This window comes from Prionailurus bengalensis, chromosome D4 (genome assembly GCF_016509475.1).
Source record: "Prionailurus bengalensis isolate Pbe53 chromosome D4, Fcat_Pben_1.1_paternal_pri, whole genome shotgun sequence".
In the NCBI taxonomy this organism is placed as follows: Eukaryota; Metazoa; Chordata; class Mammalia; order Carnivora; family Felidae; genus Prionailurus; species Prionailurus bengalensis.
The window spans coordinates 86,357,455-86,383,767 of NC_057359.1; the positions used below are offsets into that span (position 1 = coordinate 86,357,455).

General features: G+C 48.4%; 2 protein-coding genes and 1 long non-coding RNA gene across 4 annotated transcripts in view; 2 read left to right on the plus strand and 1 right to left on the minus strand.

The window, feature by feature from the left end:
* The first annotated feature begins 11,735 nt into the window (after positions 1-11,735).
* On the plus strand, positions 11,736-12,620 carry LOC122474579 (proteasome activator complex subunit 2-like). Its single transcript, XM_043565545.1, is given in 2 exon segments — positions 11,736-12,223; positions 12,226-12,620. Coding segments are annotated over 2 exon segments (777 nt in total). The 5' UTR covers positions 11,736-11,770; the 3' UTR covers positions 12,550-12,620.
* A 1,086-nt stretch (positions 12,621-13,706) lies between these two features.
* Positions 13,707-25,452, minus strand: LOC122474788. Its single transcript, XR_006295012.1, has 4 exons — positions 25,083-25,452; positions 17,471-17,619; positions 15,092-15,316; positions 13,707-14,774 (listed from the first exon to the last, which is right to left on the minus strand). It is a non-coding gene; the product is annotated as an uncharacterized LOC122474788 (long non-coding RNA).
* Positions 24,125-26,313, plus strand: part of STXBP1 (syntaxin binding protein 1) — a 74,832-nt gene continuing 72,643 nt past the window's right edge. Inside the window, exon 1 of one of the 2 annotated variants that reach the window (XM_043565921.1) lies at positions 24,125-24,376. In XM_043565921.1, the coding sequence (XP_043421856.1) occupies positions 24,340-24,376 (37 nt within the window). In that variant the 5' untranslated portion in view covers positions 24,125-24,339. The remainder of the gene's footprint in view (positions 24,377-26,313) is intronic. The other variant, XM_043565920.1, reaches the window with a different exon arrangement.

The following is a 26,313-nucleotide window of genomic DNA, read 5'->3' on the forward strand; positions in this document are numbered from 1 at the left end:
AACATTAAAATTTTTTTAAAAAGATGTGTTATTATAAAACATGCTTAATGTAAGACATTCAACTACAGAAGTATATAAGGTACAAAATGAACATTTTACCTTATTCTCCCAATTTAACTCCTTTTCATTAGCTAACAGTTTATTATATAGCCCACATAAACCAGATATAATTGTACACACACACACACACACACACACACATCCCCATTTGATTCTGCAATATCATGCGTAAATTTTAGGCTAAGGGACTGACATGTCTCCTATCACTGAAACTATAGTAACATCGATAACTGGGAGAGGAGACTGGGGCCCAGAGGGAGGTTAAGACAGTTGCCAAGGTCACACAGCTCATAGGTGGCATTGCTTAGACTTGAACCCAAGTCTCTTTGGCTTCATAACTGAGTGCCTGCCTTCATGCAGGAGTGCCTGGGTGGAACAGTTGGTTGAGCGTCCAACTTTTTTTTTTTTTAATAATTTGTTTAATGTTTATTTTTGAGAGAGAGAGAGAGAGGGAGACAGAGCACAAGTGGAGGAGGGGCAGAGAGGGAGACACAGAATCTGAAGCAGGCTCCAAGCTCTGAGCTGTCAGCACAGAGCCCGACGCGGGGCCTGAACCTGTGAACCATGATGAGATGGTGACCTGAGCCGAAGTCGGGAACGTCCAACTCTTGATCTTGGTTCGAGGTGTGGTCTCGCAGTTAGTGAGTTGGAGCCCCACATAAGGCTCTGTGTTTTTGGTTATTTGTTTTTAATGTTTATTTATTTTTGAGAGAGAGAGAGAGAGAGCTGCGGAGGGACAGAGAGAGAGGGAGACACGGAATCCCAACCAGGCTCCAGGCTCTGAGCTGTCAGCATAGCATTGGGCTCTGTTGATGGCACAGAGCCCGCTTGGGATTCTCTCACTTTCTCTCTGCCCCTCCCCCACTTGTTCTCTCTCTCTCTCTCTCTCTCTCTCACACACACACACACACACACACACAATAAAAAAAATAAACTTAAAAAAAACCCTGAGGGGCGCCTGGGTGGCGCAGTCGGTTAAGCGTCCGACTTCAGCCAGGTCACGATCTCGCAGTCCGTGAGTTCGAGCCCCGCGTCGGGCTCTGGGCTGATGGCTCAGAGCCTGGAGCCTGTTTCTGATTCTGTGTCTCCCTCTCTCTCTGCCCCTCCCCCGTTCATGCTCTGTCTCTCTCTGTCCCCAAAATAAATAAATGTTGAAAAAAAAATTTTTTTTAAACCCTGAGATTCTATCCTCTTACAACCTTAGATTCACTCACTCGTTTTTTGCCCTTCCATTCATTCGACAAGTGCTCTCGGGGCCCAGGCCGGGCGCTCCCCTGCCTTTCAGAGCCACAGGTGAGCTGAGGAATCAGGTACAGTGACTAATACAATTTAGGGAGAAAGGGGCATGATGGGAGAGGTAGAGGGGGCCAGTCCGACCCACTTTTCGGGGTCAAGAAAGGGTCCGAGACTAGGTAACCCTGCAGGGATGTGTGAGGCGCCCACAGGAGAGAGGGTCAGGGTGCAGAAACAGCGCATGTGCAAGAGGGTGCACCCGCAGGGAGCACATCTCTCTCTGGAGGTGGGGTGGGGGTTGAGTGGAGGCAGGTGAGGTGGTGAATGCCAGCCGCAGGCCCTCCCGAGGGAGCCTGGCTCCGTCCTGAGCATAAAGGGAAACTGGGAAAGGGCTGGAGTCATGATTTTCAGATTCCAGGGCTTTAGATTTTAGTTTCCTTCCGTCCCCATCCTACAAGATTCTTCTGCAAGGAGCACAGTGTCCTGGAGCCTTGGAGGCCACCCGGGCACCATGCGCCCCAGCTGTCCCCCCACAGCAGATGCTCCTGACGCGGGCTGCAGGCTGCCTCCTTGGTCGGGAAGGACCCTATTGCCCCCTGGTGGTGGCTGGGACTCGGCGTGGAGGGACATTGACTCCCGCAGGGCCTGCCTGGACAAAGGGGGACAGGGAGAGGTGAGGTCCACTGGTCCCACTCCTCCCCTAGACCTCCTGTCTCAGCCAGCAATACCTCCACCCCCCACCTGTTGTTCACCCGAGTTTCACTCTGGAGCCCCCTTTCTGTCAGTTCACTTCCTCTTTGTCCTTCCCACCCCCTGCAGCTCCCCCTTCCTTCTCCTCCCTCCACCTTTGTCACAGCCTCCCAACTGGCTTTTCTCTGCTGTCCACTCACACCACTACTCTAGTCTCTACACAGAAGCCAGAGTGGTCTTTTTTAGTTTATTTTTTAATGTTTATTTATTTTGAGAGAGAGAGAGAGAGAGAGCAGGAGAGGGGCAGACAGAGAGAGAGAATCTCAAGCAGGCTCCATGCTGAGTGTGGAGTCCTGATGCGGGGCTCGATCCCATGACCATGAGATCATGACCTGAGCTGAAATCAAGAGCTGGACGCTTAACCGACTGAGCCACCTGGGCGCCCCTTTATTATTATTCTTGAAGTAAAAGTTATACAGTAAATTGCACAAATTCTAAGTACATAGCTTGATAGATTTTTGTTTGTAATCATGCATGTAACTCCCACCCAGATCAAGATAGAACATTTCCGGCCCCCCAGACCCACGTGGTCCCCCTCCTTCCCCCCGCAACAGGTAACCTGTATTCCAATCTCAGGTCCTTTGGCATGTGTCAAACTGAAAAGAAAAGACGTCACCACAGAAGTCACACACACTCTTTTGTGTCTCGCTTGTTACAGTCAGTGTTACATTGCTGAGGTTTGACTGGGGTGCCGGGCGTATTTATCCATCGTGTTACTGAGCTACTGTTCATTTATCCCTTCGATCGTTGAGGAGCATTTGGGTTGCTTCCCGTTTGAGGCTAGTAAGAATAAACTGCTATGAACCTTTCAGTATAAGTCTTTGGCGGACGTAAAAACTCGTTTCTGTTAGGTACGTGCCCAGATGCAATCTTTCTTCTCTTGGCCGTTCAAATCTCCTGTAACACTTCACTGCATTTTCTGGACGCCTCCTTACTTGATAACTGCCTAAGGACAGAGACTAACACAGCACCTGGCATAGAGAAGCTAGGACAGAAGGAAGGAAGGAAATAAGGAAGGAGGGGAGGAGGAAGAGAGGGAGGAAATAAAGAAGCGAGGAAGGAAAGGCAGGAGGGAGGGAGAGAGGGTGAGAGGGTTCTTGCCTGCGTTCTTAACAAAGAAGGTTAGCTCATCTGATGAGATGCCAGTGCTGGGTTGGGGGAGAATAAGAGTGAAGATTCTAGGGGCACCTGGGTGGCTCAGTGGTTTAAGCATCTGAACTCTTGACTTTGGCTCAGGTCATGATCTCACGGTTCGTGAGTTCTAGCCCCACATCGGGCTCTACGCTGAGAGTGTGGGGCCTGCTTAGGATTCTCTGTCTCCCCCCTTCTCTCTGCCCCTGCCCCGGTCGCTATCGCTCTCTCAAAAATAAAGAAAGAAACATAAATAAAAAAGAATGAAGATTCGAGGTTTTAGGAATATAAGGTAAAGGGAATGAGACACAAGTAAGGTACTAGTCTAGGGTGTAAAATTTAAGGGCAGCAGGCTGGGAAGGGGGTGCCAAAACCTCAGTAATCGAGACAAATAATGGTTTAATGAAGTATTTTTTAAGTTTTTTATTTATTTTGAGAGGGAGAGAGCAAGTGAAGGAGCAGCAGAGAGAGAGAGGGAGAGAGAGAGAATCCCAGGCAGGCTCCACATGGTCAGTACAGAGCCAGACACAGGGCTCGATTCCACAAACCGTGAGATCATGACCTGAGCAGAAATCAACAGTCAGAGGCTTAACCGACGGAACCATCCGGGCGCCCCCGAAGTATTCTTAAATAAAAATTAATGCCCAAAACTCCATGATGAATAAAATGTCAAAAATGTAAACAAAACCAGGACCTGAGGCAAGAGGAGAAATGCCAGTCCCATCACTCTGGTCCTGACCCTCGGGATCCTGCTGTTCCTCCTGTCCACCTGCAGGTGGTAGGGTCAGCATCCTTTTAGCAAATAGTCTTTGCTTGGCGAGTGCTTTCTGAATCTGCGGAACTGCATACTTAAATCCATGCTGACCCGGCTGGATGGGCATTCTGTGAAACTGGGCAAGTCCCTTCCCCTCTCTGGGCCTCGATTTCCTATCTGTAAAGGGCTGGGAACTCAGATCTCATTTCTAGCTCACACTTCTCAGCCCCGAGTTCTCATTCACCCTCACTCTTCCTGCCTTGCCATTTGGAACGTCAATTTTTTTTTTTTTAATGTTTATTTACTTTTGAGAAAGAGACAGAGCGCAAGCAGGGGAGGAGCAGAGAGAGAGGGAGACACAGAATTCGAAGCAGACTCCAGGCTCTGAGTTGTCAGCACAGAGTCTGATGCAGGGCTCAAACCCACGAACTGCGAGATCATGGCCTGAGCTAAAGTAGGAGGCTTAACTGACTGAGCCACCCAGGCGCCCCCGGAATGTCATTGTTTTCAATTTAGAACCCAGTTGTGGTCTCTTTTTTATCTTCCTCTGGTTGATTGAATGCTCAGCTCCAAGAAACCTGTGATTTTTCTGAAGGGCAGAAGCTCCATTTTCCAGACTGTTACAGCCTTCCTAGTGTGGATAGCATGGTACGGGAGCTCACTCAATGCTTAAATAACATTTTTTTTTCTGGTTAGAAAGTTATTCGTATTTTTCCTTCTTTAATCTGTTTATGTGATACATTAAGCTACGTTCCTAATGACAAAATCTCCTAATCCCAAGGGTGGGAGTAGGGACTCAAAAGTGAAAATGATCTACAGTTTTCTTTTCTTCTTCTTTTTTTTTTTAAATTGTGTTTTACTACTAAGGTAACGTGAGTAAAATGGATTATGAATTCTGTATTTTCCCAATGGTTTAGAATAGTTTAGGGGCACCTGGGTGGCTCAGTCTGACTTCGGCTCAGGTCATGATCTCATGGTTTGTGGTTGTGAGCCCTGCATCGGGCTCTGTGCTGATGGCTCAGAGCCTGGAGCCTGTTTCAGATTCTGTGTCTCCCTCTCTCTCTCTGTCCCTCCCCCTGCTCGCACTCTGTCTCTGTCTCTTTCAAAACTAAATAAACATTTAAAAAAATTTAGAATATTTTATATAACCTCAGAATAATCTGATCTTTAAAGGCTAGATGGGGGCCCCTGGGTGGCTGAATCAGTTGAGCATCCAACTTCGGCTCAGGCCATGATCACATGAGTGAGTTCAAGCCCCATATTGGATTCTATACTGACAGTGCAGAGCCTGCTTGGGATTCTCCCTCTCCCTCTCTCTTTGTCCCTCTCCCACTCACACACTCTTTCTCCAAATAAATAAATAAACTTAAAAAAAAAAAAAAAAGCTAGGGGCGCCTGGGTGGCTCAGTCAATTAAGTAACTGACTTGGGCTCAGGTCATGATCTCACAGCACATGGGTTCGAGCCCCGCATCAGGCTCTGTGCTGACAGCTCAGAGCCTGGAGCCTGCTTCAGATTCTGTGTCTCCTTCTCTGCCTCTCCCCTGCTTGTGTTCTCTCTCTCTCTCTCTCTCTTTCTGTCACTGTCTCTCAAAAATAAATAAACATTTCAAAAATTTTTTAAGTTTAATTCCTTGGGGTACCTGGGTGGCTCAGTCGGTTAAGTGTCCAACTCTTGATTTTGGCTCAGGTCATGATCTCATGGTTCCTGGGATTGAGCCTTGTGTTGAGGTCTGAGCTGACAGTGCAGAGCCTGCTTGGGATTCTCTCTCTCTGCTCCTTCCCTGCTCGCACGGGCTCGCACTCTCTCTCAAAAATAAATAAATAAACATTAAAAAAATATTTTAGAGAAACAAATTGTGTCTCATAAGATTTAGGACATTCTTCTACATAAACAAAATCCCATTATCCCAAAGAAGAAAGTTCTATTATCCATCCAGGAAGAACTGGATGTAATAATAATACCTAGCACACTGTATATATTCAGATTTCTCTAACTGTGCCAGTAATGTCTTCTTAGCTGTTTTCTTTTTCCCTTTTAACTCCAGAATCTAATCAAGAAGTTTCCAGTGCATTTGGTTGTCACATTTCTTTAATTTTTGAATCTGGAACAGTTATGCCTCACCCCCCCCCTTTCTTTTTTTAAACCTTTATTTATTTTTGAGACAGAGAGAGACAGAGCATGAATGGGGGAGGGTCAGAGAGAGGGAGACACAGAATCGGAAACAGGCTCCAGGCTCTGAGCCATCAGCCCAGAGCCCGACGCGGGGCTTGAACTCACTGACCGCGAGATCATGACCTGAGCCGAAGTCGGATGCTTAACCGACTGAGCCACCCAGGCGCCCCCCCCTTCTTAACTTTGATTTTTTTTTAAGATTTTATTTAATTTATTTTTTTAAATAGGCTCCACACCCAGTATGGAGCCCAGTTTGGGGCTTGAACTCCCAACTTTGGTATCAAGACCTGAGCTGAGATCAAGAGTCTGACACTTAACTGGCTGAGCCAGATTTTATTTTTGAAGTTTATTTATTAGGCCAGGCACCCCAGATTTTATTTTTGAAGTTTATTTATTTATTTATTTATTTATTGAGAGAGTGTGTGTGTGCGTGCACGCGCATATGAGTTGGGGAGGGGAAGAGAGAGAGGGAGAGAATCCCAAGCAGGCTTTGGACTCCATGCTGAGCCTGACTCAGGGCTTGATCTCACAACTGTGAGATGTGAGATCATGACTGACCTGAGCTATAGTCAAGAGTCAGACGCTAAACCAACTGAGCCACCCAGGCACCCCCTCCCAGAATTTATTTTTAAGTAATTTTTTTTAATGTTTATTTTTGAGAGAGAGAGAGAGAGAGAGAGAGAGAGAGAGGGGAAGGGGTGGGGGGGAGACACAGAATCTGAAGCAGGCTCCAGGCTCCGAGCTGTCAGCACAGGGCCTGATGCGGGGCTTGAACCCATGAACCACAAGATCATGACCTGAGCTGAAGTCGGACGCTTAACCGATGGAGCCACCCAAGCACCTCAAATTTTTTTAAGTAATTTCTACACCCAATGTGGGTCTGGACCTCACAATCTTGAGATCAATAGTCTCATGCTCCAGTGACTGTGCCAGCCAGGTGCCCCATGACTTTCACCTTTTTTTTGAGTCCAGGTCCATTGTCATGTAGGATATCCTACCATCTTAATTGGTCTGTTTCTTTAGGATTAGATTCAGGTTGAACATTTTGGGCCACAATACTACGCAGTTGATGTTGAATATTTTCCATCACATCATCTTAGGAGGCATTTATTTTTTTATTGTTTTTTTTTTTAAAGTTTGTTCGTTGGAAAAAAAAAAATTAAAAAAAAAAAAAGTGAACGGGGCGCCTGGGTGGCGCAGTCGAATCGGTTAAGCGTTCGACTTCAGCCAGGTCACAATCTCGAGGTCCGTGAGTTCGAGCCCCGTGTCAGGCTCTGGGCTGATGGCTCGGAGCCTGGAGCCTGTTTCCGATTCTGTGTCTCCCTCTCTCTCTGCCCCTCCCCCGTTCATGCTCTGTCTCTCTCTGTCCCAAAAATAAATAAACGTTGAAAAAAAATTTAAAAAAAATAATAAATAAATAAAGTTTGTTCTTTGGGGCACCTGGGTGGCTCAGTCAGTTAAGCGTCCGACTTCAGCTCAGGTCACGATCTCCCGGTCTGTGGGTTGGAGCTCCGCATCAGGCTCTGTGCTGACAGCTCAGAGCCTGGAGCCTGCTTCGGATTCTGTGTCTCCCTCTCTCTCTGACCCTCCCCTGTTCATGCTCTGTCTCTCTCTGTCTCAACAATAAATTTAAAAAAACATTTAAAAATTTTTTTTAAAGTTTGTTAAAAAAAAAATTTTTTTAAAGTTTGTTAAAAAAAAATTTTTTTTAAAAAGCAGGGGAGCCTGGGTGGCTCAGTTGGTTAAGTGTCCAACTTCAGCTCAGGTCATGATCTTGCGGTCCCTGAGTTCGAGCCCCACATTGGGCTCTGTGCTGACAGCTCAGAGCCTGGAGCCTGTTTCCGATTCTGTGTCTCCCTCTCTCTCTGATCCTCCCCCGTTCATGCTCTGTCTCTCTCTGTCTCAAAAATAAATAAACGTTAAAAAAATTTATTTGTTTAGAGAGAGAGAGAGAGAGAGAGAGAGAGAGAATCCCAAGCAGGCTCTGCACTGTCATCAGGGAGCCCGACTTGGGGCTCGAACCCACGAACCGTTAGATCATGACCTAAGCTGAAACCAAGAGTCAGATACTTAACCAACTGAGCTAGGTGCCCGGGGATGCATTTAATATTAGTTTGTCTTCTTCTTCTTCTTCTTCTTCTTCTCATTATTATTATTATATATTTTAAAGTTTATTTCTTTTGAGAGAAAGAGAGAGCACAGGGCATGCACAGAGAGAGCAGAAGAGGGGCAGAGAGAGAGAGAGAATCCCAAGCAAAGCAGGCTTTGCACTGTCAGTGCAGAGCCCAAACACAGCTCGCTCTCACAAACCATGAGATCATGAGCTGAGCCGAGACCAAGAGTCAAACCAACTGAGCCACTCAGGCACCCCTATCATTATTATTTTTTTAAGATTTTATTTTTAAGTAATCTCTACACCCAATGTGGGACTCAAACTCACAACCCAGAGATCAAGAGTCATACGCTCTACTGACTGAGCCAGATAGAGGCCCCAGTTTGTCTTACCATTGACCCAGAGTGTTTTAGAATGCAATCTCTTTAGTTATCTTTCTAATCTCTTCCATGATTCTCAGTCTGTTAAAATTTTCAACTTCTTAGGTCAATTTTGATAGTTTATATTTTGCAAAAAAAATCATCTATTTCGTTTTGTTATTCCAGCGTATTATCATATTTAAAAACAATAACATCCACATCTGTGTTTGTATGGCCTTCCTCATTCCTAATGTTGTATATTTTTGCTGTATCTCTTTGCTTTCTTTCTTTGGACTTACCTTTAGTTAAGATTTTTCTCATTGTGGTGCTCCTGGGTAGCTCAGTCAGTTGAGTGTCAGAGTCTCGATTTCGGCTCTGGTCATGCATGATCCTAGGGTCGTGGGATCAAGCCCAGCATTGGGCTCCATGCTGAGTGTGGAGCCTACTTGAGATTTTCTTTATCTCTCTCCCTCTGCCCCTCTCCCAGGCTTGTGCACATGCTCTCTCTCTCTCTCTCCCTCAAAAAAATAATATATATGTATATATATCATTTTATTTGTTTTTTCAAACCATTTTTTTTCTTTTCAAACAACTTTGATTTATTCTTTTAGTATTCCCCCCCCCCATTTCATTCATGTCAGCTTTCATCTTATTTTTCCCTCTCCTTTTTACTGGTTTTTCTAATTTCTTAGGTTGAATCTTTAATTCACTGATTTCCAGTGTTTTATAAATAAAAGCATTTAAGACTATTTTTCACCTGAGTACAACCTTAACAGTGTCCCATGGGGTTTTAGTAGGGAGAATTCTTTTCCTTCTTGAGATATTTTAACAATAAAGGTGTGCTGTATTACCTGTGTAATGAAAAATGAAGACAAAAAGACACAAAAGCCAACCCCACCATTGTCCAATTATAGCATTGCAGGATTTCTCTGCTGCAGTCGGAGGGTGAACTGCAGGAATTAGGAACGGTGATGGGCACAGAAGTAGGAGAGGGTTTGGAGACAGGCACTCTCTCAGCATGATGAGGTTCAGAAGTTGGGTCACAGCAATAGCACTACTAGGAATTTAGCCAAGGGATACAGGAGTGCTGATGCATAGGGGCACTTGTACCCCAATGTTTATAGCAGCACTCTCAACAATTGCCAAATTGTGGAAAGAGCCTACATGTCCATCAACTGATGAATGGATAAAAAAGATGTGGTTTATACATACAATGGAATACTACGTGGCAATGAGAAAGAATGAAATCATGCCATTTGCAGCAATGTGGAAGGAACTGGAAGGTGTTATGTTGAATGAAATAAATTAGTCGGAGAAGGACAGATATCATGTTTTCACTCATATGTGGATCTTGAGAAACTTAACAGAAGACCATGCGGGAGGGGAAGGGGAAAAAATAGTTACAAACAGAGAGGGAGGGAGGCAAACCCCAAGAGACTCTTAAATACAGAGAACAAACTGAGGGTGGATGGCCGTGGGGGAGAGGGGAAAATGGGCGATGGGCACTGAGGAGGGCACTTGTTGGGATGAGCACTGGATGTTGTATGTAAGTGAATTTGACAATAAATTACATTAAAAAAAAAAGAAGTTGGGTCAGCAGTAGTGGGGGGGACAGTGAAATATGGGTCTCATAGAAAAAGTGCAAATGGCAAGAGACTCATCTTCAGAGTAAAAGAGGTTTGTTTGTTTGTTTGTTTGTTTAAGCAATCAAAGAAAACACCAAGGTGGGGGGGAAGCAAGCCATAACCCATAATCCGGAAGGCAAAGCTCTGTCTCCTCCATGAGACGCCATCAGTAGAAAGGTTGGGGGTATGTGGGGCTATTTTTACACTTCCAGTGAATCCTGGCAGAAAACTCCTTATAAATATGCTCAAACAGCTCTTGGGTGGTCGTGCTTTTGTCATGGAAGGCGGCAGACATTTTTTGGACCCAGGGTGGGATGTTGGAAACAGATGGCTTTGATTATTGGGAATCCATTCAACAAAATAATTGCTATTTTTATTTTGTATATTAAACATCTGCTCAAACGGCTCCTCTTGGATACAAGGCATGGATGTGATGTGTTTAAGGTCGGGGTGGGGGGGGGGTTGCGTATCAACAGCTAGGGAAAGGGTCACAGCCTGGAAGGAAGAGAAAGAAGGAGTTGGGGGTCAAGAAGACCCCACACAGGGATGCCCCGAGGGTCTCAGCAATGAGCCCTGAGCTTGTGGACAATCAGACCCAGGAATCAAAGCCTGCCTCCCCTGCTTGCCCAATGACAGGCACCTGAGATACCGCCAGGGTGGGCAGCTGGTGAAGAGGGGAGGCAGCTCCCCAAGATGGACTCCCTTGTCTACCTGCTTCCTGACTCCGGGGAGAGAGCTGGAGACACCCAGCATGACTCAAGACAAGGAGCCAGGGCCCAGGCTATGCATAAATGGAAAGTGGGGAAACTGATGTCCAGAGGGAAAAAGTGACTGGCCAGAGTCACCCAACGGAGCAGGACCAGACTGTGAGTGCTGGACTCCTGAGTCCCCCTGCTGGGTCTGAACCAGGGTGGGGAGGACTCTGGGTCCTGACTCTCCCTGGAGTAAGGCAGAAGTCGGCTGCTGTCAGGGAGAGGGGTGAGTGGGGGAAAGCGGAGGTGGAAAGACAGCAGACAAAGAGAGGAGGGAGAGGGAGGAGGGGCGTGGAGAGGAGACAGGAAGCTGGAGGGGCCAGAAAGACAGCCTGTGTTTAATTGGGAGTTGGGAGGGGCGGGCAATCCTGCTTTTTTTAGGCTACTGAGAGATTTTCAGGGTCTGCTTGACAGGATACTGGTGAGGGGGGTGGCATGTGATGAGGATCCCAGGGCACCCCGTCATGAGCTGGAGTGGGAGTTAAGGTATTGCTAAATAACACTCTAGATTCTAATCTAGAGCAGCCATCCTCCCAGCCACACTCAGAGCTGGGCAGACCCAAGTTTTGCAGGTAGAACCTTGAGGCTTCGACAGTATGGGGGGCTCCCTTTAAACAATAAAACATTTGGGGTGCCTGGGTGGCTCAGTAGGTTGAGTGGCCAACTTCGGCTCAGGTTATGATCTCACGGTTCATGGGTTCGAGCCCCACGTCGGGCTTTGTGCCGACAGCACGGAGCCTGCTTTGGGTTCTCTGACTCCCTCTCTCTCTCTCTCTCTCTGCTCCTCCGCTGCTCACATTCTCTCTCTCTCAAAAATAAATGAACGTTAAAAAAAAGAAGAAAGGGGGAGACCGGAGATCTTGCAACTGGAGCAGCATGGCCAAGCCTTGTGGGGTGCGCCTGAGCGGGGAAGCCCGCAAACAGGTGGATATCTTCAGGCAAAATCTTTTTCAGGAGGCAGAGGAATTCCTCTACAGATTCTTGCCACAGAAAATCATATACCTGAATCAACTCTTGCAAGAGGACTCCCTCAATGTGGCTGACCCGGCCTCTCTCCGGGCCCCACTAGACATCCCCATCCCAGACGCCCCACCCAAGGATGATGAGATGGAAACAGATAAGCAGGAGAAGAAAGAAGTCCCTAAGTGTGGCTTTCTCCCTGGAAATGAGAAGGTTCTGGCCCTACTTGCCCTGGTTAAGCCAGAAGTGTGGACTCTCAAAGAAAAATGCATTCTGGTGATCACATGGATCCAGCACCTGATCCCCAAGATTGAGAGGATGGAAATGACTTTGGGGTGGCAATCCAGGAGAAGGTGCTGGAGAGGGTGAATGCAGTCAAGACTAAAGTGGAAGCCTTCCAAGCAACCATTTCCAAGTACTTCTCAGAACGCGGGGATGCTGTGGCCAAGGCCTCTAAGGAGACTCAGGTCATGGATTACCGGGCCCTGGTACATGAGCGAGATGAGGCAGCCTATGGGGAGCTCAGGGCCATGGTGCTGGACCTGAGGGCCTTCTACGCTGAGCTTTATCATATCATCTGCAGCAACCTAGAGAAAATTATCAACCCAAAGGGTGAAGAGAAGCCATCTATGTACTGAGCCCAGGGCCAGAAGGGAAATAAATGATCTACACTTTGTGTGGAAAAAAAAAAAAAAAAAAGAAGAAGAAGAAAGGAAGAAAGAGAAAACATTGGGGCACCTGGATGGCTCAGGTTATAATCTCACGATTTGTGGGTTCGAGCCCCATGTCAGGCTCCACACTAACAGTGCAGAGCCTGCTTAGGACTTTCCGTGTCCCTCTCTCTCTGTCCCTCCCCTGCTCGCTGTCCTCTCTGTCTCTCTCTCTCTCTCTCTCAAAATAAATAAATAAACTAAAGATAAACAAGGTAGAGAAAACACAATTACAAAAAACAAAATTAGGCATGGGGCTTTGGAAGGGGCCTCTACCTCTGCTCAGCGCCTTCTCTGGTTTCTTCTCTCTCATCCTTTGTAAACCAAGGCCCACCACTCCCAGAGGGGGAGGTGGGAGCAGGTGATGTCAAGAGCACGGACTTGGAGGTCAGACAAACCTGGGCTGGAATTCTGGCTAAGCCGCTTCCTGCGTGAGCCAGGCAAGTCACTTCAGTCTTGAGACCTCAGTTTTCTCATCTGTAAAATGGGCAGGATAATATTTGCCTCCTCAGAACCACTGTCAAAATAAAATAAAAGAGAAACACGTAGAGCACTTGGCACAGTGCCTACCATGTCACAAGCACTTAATAAATGGCATGCCTGATATGGCGTAAGCATTTGGTTTATGATTATAATAATCACCCAAAATGATTCAGTTTCACTTCAACTGGCACTTCTTCTAGGAAGTCCTTTGTCAAAAATTGAAGTATAGCATACATCCAGCAAGTACATGATTCAGTGTACAGCCTGGTGAGCTTTTCCATAAAAATGCACCCAAGTTATCACCACCCAGATCAAGACACAGAGCATTAGGGCACCTGGCTGGCTCAGTCAGGGGAACGTGTGACTCTTGATCTTGGGGTTGTGAGTTCAAGCCGCACATGTGAAACGGAGTTTACTTAAAATTAAAAATTAAAAAAAAGGGGCGCCTGGGTGGTTCAGTTGGTTGGGCATCCGACTTCAGTTCAGGTCATGATCTCACAGTCCGTGAGTTCGAGCCCCGCATCGGGCTCTGTGCTGACAGCTCAGAGCCTGATGTCTGCTTCGGATTCTGTGTCTCCCTCTCTCTCTGCCCCTCCCCTGCTCATGCTCTGTCCCTCTCTGTCTGAAAAATAAGTAAAAACATTAAAAATTTTTTTTTAAAAAGACAGAGCCTCAGGAGTCCCCTCATCTCTCTTCCCAGGGAGTATCCTTGCCTTCCATCCCCATGAGAAAGTCATTAACCTGAGCTCTACCATCATAGATTAGACTGTTCTTGAAGCTTTATATGCATGGACTCATAGCGTATCCTTCTGTGTCTGGCTCAAAGAAGTTCTGAACTATGTGGTTAAGAGTTCAGGCTTCAGGCTCAGTCACGCCTGGTTCAAATCCTGGTTCAGCCAAGCCTTTGCTATGTGCCTCAGGCTGTGCTGTGTCTCAGTGTCTGCATCCGTGAAATGCGCGTAAATCATCATACCTACCTGATAGAATTTTGAGGGAGATTAAATGAGATATTGTGCTTGAAGCATTTGGCAACCAAGGGTGCCCAAGAAGTGGCAGGGGCTGTTTTTATTCATCTCAGTTATGCTCAGCCCCTCCCGTGTCCGTCCCCAGGAGAGTCCCAGAGACTCCATGGCTGGCTCTGACCTGAACTATTGCCCTAGTCTCCCTGGGTGCCTTCAACTCCGACCCAGCCTGCTCTGAGCTGCTAAGTGGGCCGGGCCAACACGGCCACAGGTGGGTCACTGGGCGCCCCCACTTTCCCACGTGAACTCCAGCTCAGCCTTGAAGTCTCAACTTTGCCTTTCCCAGGAGTCCTTTCCAAATCCCTGGCTGGACCGGGTGCCCCTCTGCAGGCCTCCCTGGCGGGATCCCCGTTCCTGCCCTGGCAGAGTACTCGGCCCTGCATTTGGTCACCCCGGAGTGCTCAGCGCCTGGCAGAGTGCCCAGCACACCACAGGCACCTGATGCATATTTCTTAAATGTTAAATGGATAAATAAATAAATAAATAAATGTCTCTCCCATATTTGAAAACCTTCCATGGGTCTCATGGAGAGAGAAATGAAGTCCAAACCACAGAGTACTGTATTCTGTGCTGCTCACCACATGGCATGGTTTGGATCCTTTCTCTGGTTGGCTGTGAGAGCTCGGACGAACGGCTTGGTTTCCTCATCTGTAAAATGAGGATAATAATAGTAAATAACTCACAGGTGACCATTAGGGTTCAATGAATTGATAAATGTGGAGAGCTTGGAAAAGTGATTGACATATAGTATGTCCCACATATGCTAGTTGTCCTCATCCTCTTATTCCCCCTCCTGTTCCCCCTCCTCCCCCTCCTCCCCCTCCTCCCTCCCCCACCTCCTCAACACTGTTCTGCCGGGGGGAGGGGTAGCCACCTGGCTATGCAGGGTGAGGGAGGGGACCTGGTGGCAGGACTGCTCCTTTTCTTTACCAGTCCTCATTTTCAGCCCCGTCCCTCACTCCTACCTGTGGAAGGACGTGGTACCAATGAATCCTGAGCCGTTCCAAGGTCCTGTGGTTGAGCCCGCTGGTCTCTTTTTGAAGATTCATGTTTCCACTTCCTCTTTTCTCCGCAGTCATGAATTACGTGCTGTTCATCTTCCAGACTTCTGTCGCTCATCTCCCATTCCCTCCTTTTTCTGTTCTTTGTGTCCTTGTGGATTTTAACTTCTTATCATCCCCCTGCTATTTCTTTAGCGGGGTTTCAGGAGGAAAAGGATTCCACGTTATATAACCGGATCTATTTTTCTATAAACAAACAAAATTCTGAAACAAAACATTAACTGTTCTTTATTCTTGGGGAAGGGGCACATGGGAATTTGCTTTATTACTTTTCTGTGTTGTTAAAATGTTTTGTTTAAAAAAAAAGAGAGGTTCCGGGGGCGCCTGGGTGGCGCAGTCGGTTAAGCGTCCGACTTCAGCCAGGTCACGATCTCGCGGTCCGGGAGTTCGAGCCCCGCGTCGGGCTCTGGGCTGACGGCTCGGAGCCTGGAGCCTGTTTCCGATTCTGTGTCTCCCTCTCTCTCTGCCCCTCCCCCGTTCATGCTCTGTCTCTCTCTGTCCCAAAAATAAATAAACGTTGAAAAAAAATTTAAAAAAAAAAAAAAAAAAAAAAAGAGAGGTTCCGGGCACCTGGATGGTTTAGTCGGTTAAGCATCCGACGCGATTTCGGCTCAGGTCGTGATCTCATGGTTTGTGAGTTTGAGCCCCGAGTCAGGCTGAAGCCTGCTTGGCATTGTCTCTCTCCCCTCTCTCTGTCTCTACCCTGCAAGCTCTCTCTATCTCTCAAAATAAATAAATAAACTTAAAAAAAAATTTTTTTAAAGAGAGGCTCTCCTCTATTCAAAAAAGTGCCTTTGATCCTGATCCGTGGTTCTAGCTGTTCTTTTTTTTTTTTTTTTTTCATCTTTCTTCCAGAAGAATAAGTCCATACCTTTTTGCAGGCTTGGAATTAGTCCTCAACTTTTTGCACAGTGACAAACATCCCAGGTCACCAGTGACTTTTCAACTGCCACAACCACTACAGTTTTCCTTTTTTTAATATTATTTAAAAAAAATTTTTTTTTCAACGTTTATTTATTTTGGGGACAGAGAGAGACAGAGCATGAACGGGGGAGGGGCAGAGAGAGAGGGAGACACAGAATCGGAAACAGGCTCCAGGCTCTGAGCCATCAGCCCAGAGCCTGATGCAGGGCTCGAACTCACGGACCTCGAGATCGTGACCTGGCTGAAGTCGGACGCTTAACCGACTGCGCCACCCAGGCGCCCCTTTTTTTTTTATTATTTTTGAGAGAGAGACAGACAGACAGACAGCACAAGCAGGGGAGAGGCAGAGAGAGGGAGACACAGAATTTGAAGCAGACTCCAGTCTCTGAGTTGTCAGCGCAGAGCCCAATGCGTGGCTTGAACCCAGGAACTGTGAGATCATGACCTGAGCCCAAGTCAGATACTTAACAGAATGAGCCACCCAGGCACCCCTCCTTTTTTTTTTTTTTAAGTTTACTTATTTTGAGAGGGTGAGAGACAGAGAGTGAGCTCTTGAGTGTATGTGCGCATGTGACTGTTCGTGAACAGGAGAGAGGCAGAGAGAAAGGGAGAGAGAGAATCTCAAGCAGGCTCTGTGCTGTCATCTCAGAGCCTGACACGGGGCTTGATCCCACGAACCGTGAGATCATAACCTGAACCCAAACCAAGAGTTGTATATTTAACCAATTGAGCCACCCAGGTGCCCTGGAAGTTTTTCATTTTTACTGGAGCTTTGCAGCATGATGTGGTGTTGGGTCTCCTGGCTTTGTGCACTCCTGGCTCACCCATACTTCTCTGGCCTTTTCCCTTCTGCCTCCTTCGGTGTCTGCTCCTTTTGCTCGGTCCCTACCCCCTTTTTTGTAGAGTCAGGGGAGGTGCAGAAGACAGGGAGAGAAAGAAAAGATAATCCTTATTTTTTATTATTTTTTAATGTTTATTTATTTTTGAGAGACAGAGCATGTGTGGGGGAGGGCAGAGAGATCGGGAAACAGAATCCGAAGCGGGCTCCAGACTGAGCTGTCAGCACAGAGCTGGAGGCGGGGCTTGAACTCACAGACGCCGAGATCATGACCTGAGCTGAAGTCGGACGCTTAACCGACTGAGCCACCCAGGCGCCCCTATTTTAAAATAATTCTTAGGGGGCGCCTGGGTGGCTCAGATGGTTAAGTGTCTGATTCCTGATTTCCACTCAGGTTATGATCACACAATTCGTGAGCCCCGTGTGTGGCTCTGCCCCTGCCTGGGATTCTCTCTCTCAAAATAAACAAACGTAAAAAAGTAATAAAAATAAATAATTCTTAAGTAACTACCATTAGTCACTAATGGTATTTGTGCATCTTCTCAGACCTTGCAATCACATGGGACATCGGACATCAACTCTCATTTCCTGTTCCACCTTGATTTACAGGAGTTATTTGCTTCTTGTCACATCAATTGATGAAAACCCACATTTACAAAGATACAATGTCCTAGAAAAGAATGTAGTAAAGTTTAATGCTGAAATTGTTAACTATTTCCAGCTACTAGTTTTCACAGGGTCCAACAGATGACATTGTTTCTCTCCAGAATTTAAAATATTTTACTATGCTCCTGTTAATTTGCTGTGGCACCCCGGGGTGCCTGAGCACACAGTTTGGGAACCACGGGTCTATGCTCTTTTCTTTGATTGGATTCGATCTTCCTCTCCTCGGCTTCTGGACTCAGCTCAAAGGCTACTTCTTCCACGAATCTTTCTGGCCAAACTGGCCAGAAGCAAAACACACCTAAATAAAACTATCCTTCCTCTGGGATCTTACGACAATTTAACGTAAAGCGTAAAGTGTAAAAGATACCAATTGTTCTCTGATATCCACAATGTAAAAAATGCCACATTTCTTTATTTTTCTAAATCAGAATAAACCCAGCTTTAAGCCCCCACTGGCTGAGGTCACTGGGACTTCTCGTATCTGGCATTTGGGAGTAGCTCTTTCCTTGTTCCTACGGTTTTCACAGTCCAGGCAAGTCTGAACTGCCCCTATCAGCTGTCCATGGAGGCTTCCTCTGAAGGGTTCACCAGTTCATTCAAAAGTGGCTGGCCCTAATCTCTGCCGCAGAGCCAGGCTGAGCAGAGGGACTCTTTCTTGACCGTCAAGACTGCGTGGGAAGCATTCACACCACCGCTGCCCCTGTCCAGAGCCCTGCCCCCCATGGGACTCTATGTGAGCAGGGTAAAATCCAGTGCCTCTCTGGGAACCTATTGCATGGCAGAACCCAACCTTTCCCCTTTGGGAGGAGGTATTAGTCCCTCAGAGTTTGGATGCAGGTGGCTTGGGGGCCGGATGTGTCCCTCCGATGTTTGGCCAATGTGGTGTTATTAAAAAATAATCTTTCTTGGGGCGCCTGGGTGGCGCAGTCGGTTAAGCGTCCGACTTCAGCCAGGTCGCGATCTCGCGGTCCGTGAGTTCGAGCCCCGCGTCGGGCTCTGGGCTGATGGCTCAGAGCCTGGAGCCTGTTTCCGATTCTGTGACTCCCTCTCTCTCTGCCCCTCCCCCGTTCATGCTCTGTCTCTCTCTGTCCCAAAAATAAAATAAAACGTTGAAAAAAAAATTTAAAAAAAAATCTTTCTTATTTATTTATTAAAAAATTTTTAATGTTTATTATTTTTGAAAAAGGGCGAGACAGAGGGCAAGCAGGGGAAGAGGGGCAGAGAGAGACGGAGACACAGAATCAGAAGCAAGGCTCCAGGCTCTGAGCTGTTAGCACAGAGCCCAACGCAGGGCTGGAACTCACAGACCATGAGATCATGACCTGAGCTGAAGTCAGCTGCTTAATCGACTGAGCCACCCAGGTGCCCCTAATCTTTTTTTTTTTTAATTTATTTTTATTCTGAGAGAGAGAGAGAGAGAGAGAGAGAGAGAGAGAGAAAACATGAGTGGGGGGCGGGGAGCAAACAGAGAAAATCCCAAGCAGGCTCCATGCTATCAGCACAGAGCCTGATGTAGGGCTTGAACTCACCAACCATGAGATCGTGACCTGATCAAAAATCAAGAGTTGCATGACCAAACCAATGCGCCACCTAGGCACCCCTAAAGATTATTTTTTAGTCCACTGTGATACTTAACCATTGGGAGATGTCACAATTCCTACAGTCAAGATTCTAGGTCGCCGCATGGAAACTGTTGATTGGAGCTGAGTAAGGACTCCCCTCTGGGCAAGGTATATGGTCTGCAGTTGTCTTATCTGTGGTGTCCTCACCTCTGCATGGCCTCTACAGTCCTTTGAATTTGAGACCCTGGCCTAGACTTTGAAAACAAAGCCCTTTTGATATTATTTTCTGACCTCAAATACAAAAATCTGTTAACTCACTCTTGGGGGCAAGGATCTACCAAACTCAAGAACTCCAAGCCCAGCGGCTCTTTGTAGGTGCTGGGACAGTGGGTGGCTGCAATGGAGACAATTACTTTTTCATTCTCTGCCAATGAATCCACAGCAGCAAAAGAGGCAAGACACAGACTCATGTTATGTCACTTTTAAGGATATTAATAGCTAACATGCACTGGGTCCTGACTAGGTTCCCAGTCCTAGGTAAAAAATCTTGTAAATATTATTTTGTTTAATTCTTTAGAAACTGCTTTTTTTTACATTTTTAAAAATGTTTTTATTTATTTTTGAGACAGAGAGAGACAGAGCATGAGCAGGGGAGGGGCAGAGAGAGAGGGAGACACAGAATCTGAGACAGGCTCCAGGCTCCGAGCTGTCTGCACAGAGCCCCACGACAGGCTCGACCACAGAGTGTGAGATCATGACCTGAGCTGAAGTCGGATGCTTAACCGACTGAGCCACCCAGGTGCCCCTAGAAACTGCTTCTAAAAGAATGTAGCAGAAACCACAGGGTGCCTGGGTGGCTCACTGGGTTAAGCATGGGACTTCAGCTCAGGTCATGATCTCAGAATCCTTGAGTTCGAGCCCCTTGTCAGGCTCTGTGTCGACAGCTCAGAACCTGGAGTCTGCTTCAGATTCTGTTGTCTCCCCCTTTCTCTGCCCCTCCCCTGCTCACACCCTTGTCTCTCTCAGAAACAAAATAAAAACATTAAAAAATTTTTTTTTAAATAAATAAAATAATGTAGGGGAATCTAAATGCCCAGTGTTCATGAGAACGGGTGGGGGTTAACATGGAAAAATGCAACTGATGATGCAGCTTAAAAAAGGGAGGTAGGTGCAAGCTCGGAGACCATCGGAGAAGAGGCCTGGACCTGGACCCAGGGCTCTCCAACAGGCCCTGGGTATGCGGGGGACCCAAGCCACTGGATCCACAGTATAACCAGGTTTCGTGGCAGCAACTGTACCCCATTTCTTCCGTCTCAACTTGGTCTGCCCCATTGCCTATTCTGGCTCGTCTGTCCCTCTCTCCCCTCCTTTGGTCACTCCACGCTGTTCCCCGTCCTTATCCCAAACCTCCAGCGCTCCACTCTGCATCCATCCCCCCACCTGCTTATCTCCTGTTGGTGCAGTGGCCAAGCCACAAACAGGCTCTCTGCCGTCACATGACCCGTGCGTAAATCACAGGACTCTGCCTACCCCCAGCGGCTGGTCCGCACCAGGGCTCTGCAGAGCCTGCAGGCCGCGCATGCGCAGCTGCAAGCGCACCTGCCGGGCAGCGGACCATCCCAGCTCTTCCTGCGGCCGCAGCCCCGCCCCGCGCTCAGGCTGGGCTGGCTGCTTACGTATTCCCTAGAGATCCAAGTTCCGTTTGTTGCTACTCTTCCAGCAAACAGTCTACACAGCCAACCCTTCTCCTTAGGTCATGACACTGGGACCGCGACTGGGTGTTGGACGTTCTTCCCTGGGCATCAGGAAGTCAGAGCACGAGTCCCGGGTCTGCGCTTAGAGCCACGTGACCTTGGGCAAGTGACTTGACCTCCCTATGCACGAGGAAAATTAAATAATGAGAGCACTGACCTCATGGGGCTATAGTGAAAATTCATGAGAGCCCTTTGCGTGGTGCCTGGGATGTATCAAATGTATACGCAAATAAGGAATACAGAGCAAAGGGGGATTTTACCTTAGCATGTAGGTCATCTTGCTGGCCTCTCTGAGGCCAAGAAGTTTTCCTGTCTTTGTTTCACAGACTTGGAAAGCAAGGCTCAGAGATGTCAAAGAGGTCTCATGCCAGGTCTTGGATTCCACATCCAGGAAGATTCCAATCTACCACCCTGAGGTTGGGTTCCTGGGTGAGTTCACAGACTGTCACCCCACCTGCTTTTTCAACCATCCTATTTAGAATAACATCCGTACTCCGACTTCAGCCAGGTCACGATCTTGCGGTCCGTGAGTTCGAGCCCCGCGTCGGGCTCTGGGCTGATGGCTCAGAGCCTGGAGCCTGTCTCCGATTCTGTGTCTCCCTCTCTCTCTGCCCCTCCCCCGTTCATGCTCTGTCTCTCTCTGTCCCAAAAATAAATAAACGTTGAAAAAAAAAATTTAGAATAACATCCGTTCTGATTTTTGCCATCCCTAGTGAACATCTCAGGTACACATCTACAGGAAAAGATTTCTTTTTTTGTCCTTCCTTCTGCAGAAAATAACAAGCTGCTATATATATATATTTTTGCCTGTGACCTCTGAGGAAGTCCCCACACAGATCCCAGGCTACCAAAATGTCCTGGAGCCCTGCAGTGAGGCCTACTCCTGGGGGTTTTCCTCTCTATCCTGCCCGTCAGACTCTCCTCCAGTCACACAGGTCCCCTCTCCGATCCTGGAAAAGCCACACTCTTTTCTGGCACTTGGTTTTTGCATTTTCTGGGACACTCTCCCAGCACTCTCTTGCTCCCTGTTACTCATGTAAGGAGGCCTGCCCTGACTGTACCACACCAGGTCCACTGAGTCAGGTGCTCTGTCACTCATTCTCACAGCCCCTGTCCTGCTTCAGCACTTATTAGGACAGTGACTCAATGCTGTGTCTGACTTCTTGATTCCTGTCTTGTTTCCTCAGCTAGAATACTGGCTCCTTGAGGGCAGTCTCTGCTGGCTAAGGGGTGGGGGTGGGGGTGGGGGTGCATGCAGCATTAAAGTGCATCCTCGGCTCCCTCACAGTTACAAATTATCTCCTCCTCTGAATGCACCCTGAGACTATTAATACCTTGGGTAAAAGGCAGAGCCTAGACTGGAAAATGATAGGCATGTGAAAGTTCTGTTGGGGTAGATTGGGGTGGGAATGAGAGGGTGGTCACATCTTCCTGCCCTGGGGCTGATAGCAGAACTCGAAGTGTGGCCTGTTGTCCTGGCTCTGCCATTGTTCATTGTGCAGGACCTCTGCAAAGTCCTCCTTTGGCCTCAGCTTCTTTAGCTGTTGCTCAGTATAAAATAATGATTCAGAATTGAGATTCTGGAATTGGGTCTTTGTCGCTTACTAGCAAAGCACTTATCTGAATCTCAGTATCTTCATCTGTAAATATTATTACCTTTTTTTTTTAAGTTTATTTATTTTGGGTGGGGGGGAGGGGGAGAGGGAGAGAGACAATCTTGAGCAGGCTCCACACTGGCAGCGAGGAGCCGGATGCCGGGCTTGAACTCAACAACTGTGAGATCATGACCTGAGCTGAAATCAAGAGTCAGTCACTTAACCAACTGAGCCACCCGGGCCCCCTATTTTTAATAATATTAAGAGGACTTAGCTCACAGAGTTGTTCCAAAATTTTAATGAGTATTCACTGATTTTATGAACATTAGCTCTTCTGTCCTTTTTGGTTTTTAATTGGCTCAACTCATTCGCTTTTCTTTGAGGTCAGAGGTGAGTCCTGTGCCACATTTGAAAAGTAACCTCCCTCATCAACAAAGAAAGTCCACCCAAAACTGACCTGGGATCACTTTGGTAACATGGACTCCTGTAAGGAGATGCTGAGACCTGAGACGTCCTGCAGCATGTTCCTATCAGATTTGGCACTTAGAAATTTCTAGTCTTTGCAGGGTGCCTCGCTGGCTTAGTCCATAGAGCATGCGACTCTTGATCTCAGGGCTGTGGGTTGGAGCCCCACACTGGGTGTGGACATTATTTAAAAATGAAGTCTTATGGGGCGCCTGGGTGGCTCAGTTGGTTAAGCATCGACTTCGGCTCAGGTCATGATCTCAGGGTCTGTGCCGACAGCTCAGAGCCTGGAGCCTGCTTGGGATTCTGTGTCTCCCTCTCTCTCTGCCCCTCACCCACTCGCTGTCTCTCTCTCTCTCTCTCTCTCTCTCTCTCTCTCTCTCACAAAATAAATAAACATTAAAAAGTGAAGTCTTATTAAAAAAAAAAAAAGCATTTTCTAGCCTTTGAGTGCCCAGAGACTTGGATAGGTGTCTGTATTGTACATGGCTGCAGTTCCAGTGCCCAGAATAGTAGCTTGTATGTAGTAGTGGTGGGAGACCAGTAAATATTTGTCAGTGACTATTACACAGCCGGAGAGCAACTCTAGTGCTCAATTCTCGTAGCCTCAGTTTTTGTTTTTTTTTTTTCCATCTGAGAATGGAGATTAAAAACAATGCTTAATTACTGGGGATTTGATGAGATGATGCAGTCAGACGCTCAGCATGGAGCCTGACACACAAGAGCTCAGTGAATGGTGGCTATGTGGATATAGGTACCGGGAGAAAGATAACGTCGATAAACCTCCAGTTATGTTGTGGTTAGGGGGCTCTGAGTTCCTAATGTGGGCAAGGGGGGGGGATGGAGGGTTCCCAGAAAGAGGAAAGACAGGACGTAACGCGGTTTCAGGACGACGGAGCTCGTCAGTAGCCGGTGGCCAGGTGCGGAGGCGGCGGCGGAGACTTTAGGACCCTGCGCCCTGGGAGCGCGCGACTGGCCGGGTGCGCGCGGCGCGTGAGGTGAGGGGGAGGGCGCGGCTTTCGCGCCAGCCGGGAACCGCCTCGCGCCCAGCCGCATCTCGGCGGGCGGGGCCGAGCCCCCGGGCCGCAGTGCGATTGGCGGAGGCGCGCGGGTGACGGGGACGGCTGGCACGAGGCCCCGCCCCCGACCGGCCCCGCGCGCGCGACGGCAGGTCGGCAGCCTCGCTCTGGTTCGCGTCGCGCCTCCGCGCCGAGTCCGCGCTTCAGTCGAGCCCGAGCGAGGCTGCGGAGCGGAGGGCTGCGGCCAGCAGAGCGCGCTGACCTGGGGAGGCGCCGTGTCCGCGGGCGTCGCTTGAGGAGACTCGGTGCCCGAAGAGTCGCGCGGCACGATGGCCCCCATTGGCCTCAAAGCCGTGGTCGGAGAGAGTAAGTGGAGTCGGGGTCCTCCCGCAGGCGAGGGCTGCGGCTGCCCGGCAGGAGCGGGGCGCCGTACCTGCCGCGGCGCCTGGCCTCCACGCCGGCGGCTCGCCCCGCCCGACCGGGGGCTCCGGGCTGGGAGGGTCCCGTTATTTCGGCGCCGCCCTCCTCGCAGGGAAGTCCCTCCTGGCCTCCAGCGGCCCGCGCCCGCTTCCCTGCTTCCCCCGCTCTCCGCTTCCCGCATTCCTCCCCCTGCATCCCACCCCTCCCCTGTTCACCCCATCCCTCCTCTTCATCCCCACTCCTCTCTTCCCTCTTTACTCGCATCCCCCTTCACCCCATCGCTCCCTCCTCGCCCCCATTTCTCTTTCACCCCATCCCCCTTCACGCCATTCCTTCTTCCTCCCCCTTCACCCCGAGCACCCCATCCCTCCCCTTCGCCTCGCCTGTATCCCCTGCAGCCCATCACCCTCCCCTTCCTCACCCATCACCCTCCCCTGCACCCCCGTTCTTCACCCCCACCACCTCCCCCCCTTCCCTTCTCCCCTTCCTTCTTTATTCCCCGAGCTCCCTGATTCCATTCCGTCTTCTGCCTCCAGTCCCTCCCTCTTTCCCACTCTGCTGGGTGAATCGTGACGGGCGAGATCGCGGCCCGCGCCGCCACCCCCACCCCCTCCGGGAGCCCGGGCCGCGCTCCCCGGCTGCGGAGACCCACCTGGGAGCCGCTGGGCGCGCACCGGCTCCGACGCGCCGCTCGCCCAGCCTGGGCCGCCGCTGGCCGCTGGGGAGGAGCTGCCTGTTTTTCCAAAGGCTTGGCTCTGCAGGGCTGAGGCCGCCTCTCTCCTCCTCCCGTTCCGGGGTCGTGGCTGCAAGGGCGGGGTCTTATCTGGGTCCCGAACCCTCTTAAATCACTCGGGAGAGGCGGAAAGCTTTGGCGTGCGGCGGGAGGAGCGGCCCTGCCCTGCCCAGCACCGCAGTCTGCAGTCTCCCTGTTGGCAGGACTCAGCCCTGGCTTGGCTGGACGTTTCGGGCAGTCCAAACCACGGTTGCAGGGAAATGGTTGTTGATGGGTTTGGATGAAAGGCTCAGCGTAAATGGATTTTTAAAAATGGATGTTGGTGAGTGTCGGCTGCAGCGGAGTGAGGGCTGGTGGTGATAATATTTGGAAACGGCGTCCTCGGCGCTAAGTAAGATTGATGATTGGTGTAGGCAGATAGTGCCTCTTCAATATTTTGGCCCTGTCTTTAATAAAAAAACGTGTAGGGATTTCCGTGACTTTCGGTACCTCTTTCGGATTTAGAAAATTAAAGCTGGACTTTTCCCTGCACGAGAGGATAAAAAAGGAAATAGAATAAAAGTGGAAATTACAGTTTCCTTTCCAGTGATTCTATTATTATAGGGCTCTCCCGTCCAACATTTAAGGCCGGGTAGCGTTCCTTCTGAACATCATAACTGTTTTCCTTCCCCATGTTTTCTGTTGGTATATAGGAAATATTCTCACTTGTTTTACACCCTTACCTCACCTATAGCATCAGAAGAAAATTGTCATAAAAACTGAACCCCAAATGAGCACTTTTTAAAAAGTGCCCACAATAACACCTGCCTTCCTCATGCATAAAGTTTCTGAATCATATACATTTCTATTTCCTTAGGAGAATCAAGGCATTTAGGGCTGGAAGAGGACCCATGAGGGATCCTCTAATGTCATTTTACCTGTGGGAAAGAAATGGAGGCTCATAGCAGTTAAATGACTTGCCAAAATCAGTGTTAATTAATTTTTTAAAACCTCATGTCCATTTACTTGCAACGTTTGTAAAAAATAACTACCTTTGTTACTCTATACATACAGTTTCCTTCCAGAAGCCATTTTAAAGGGTTTTGAAATACAGAATGTTACGTTACATGTTACATTCTTTCAAATGTTGGATTTGAATATTGTGCCTTTG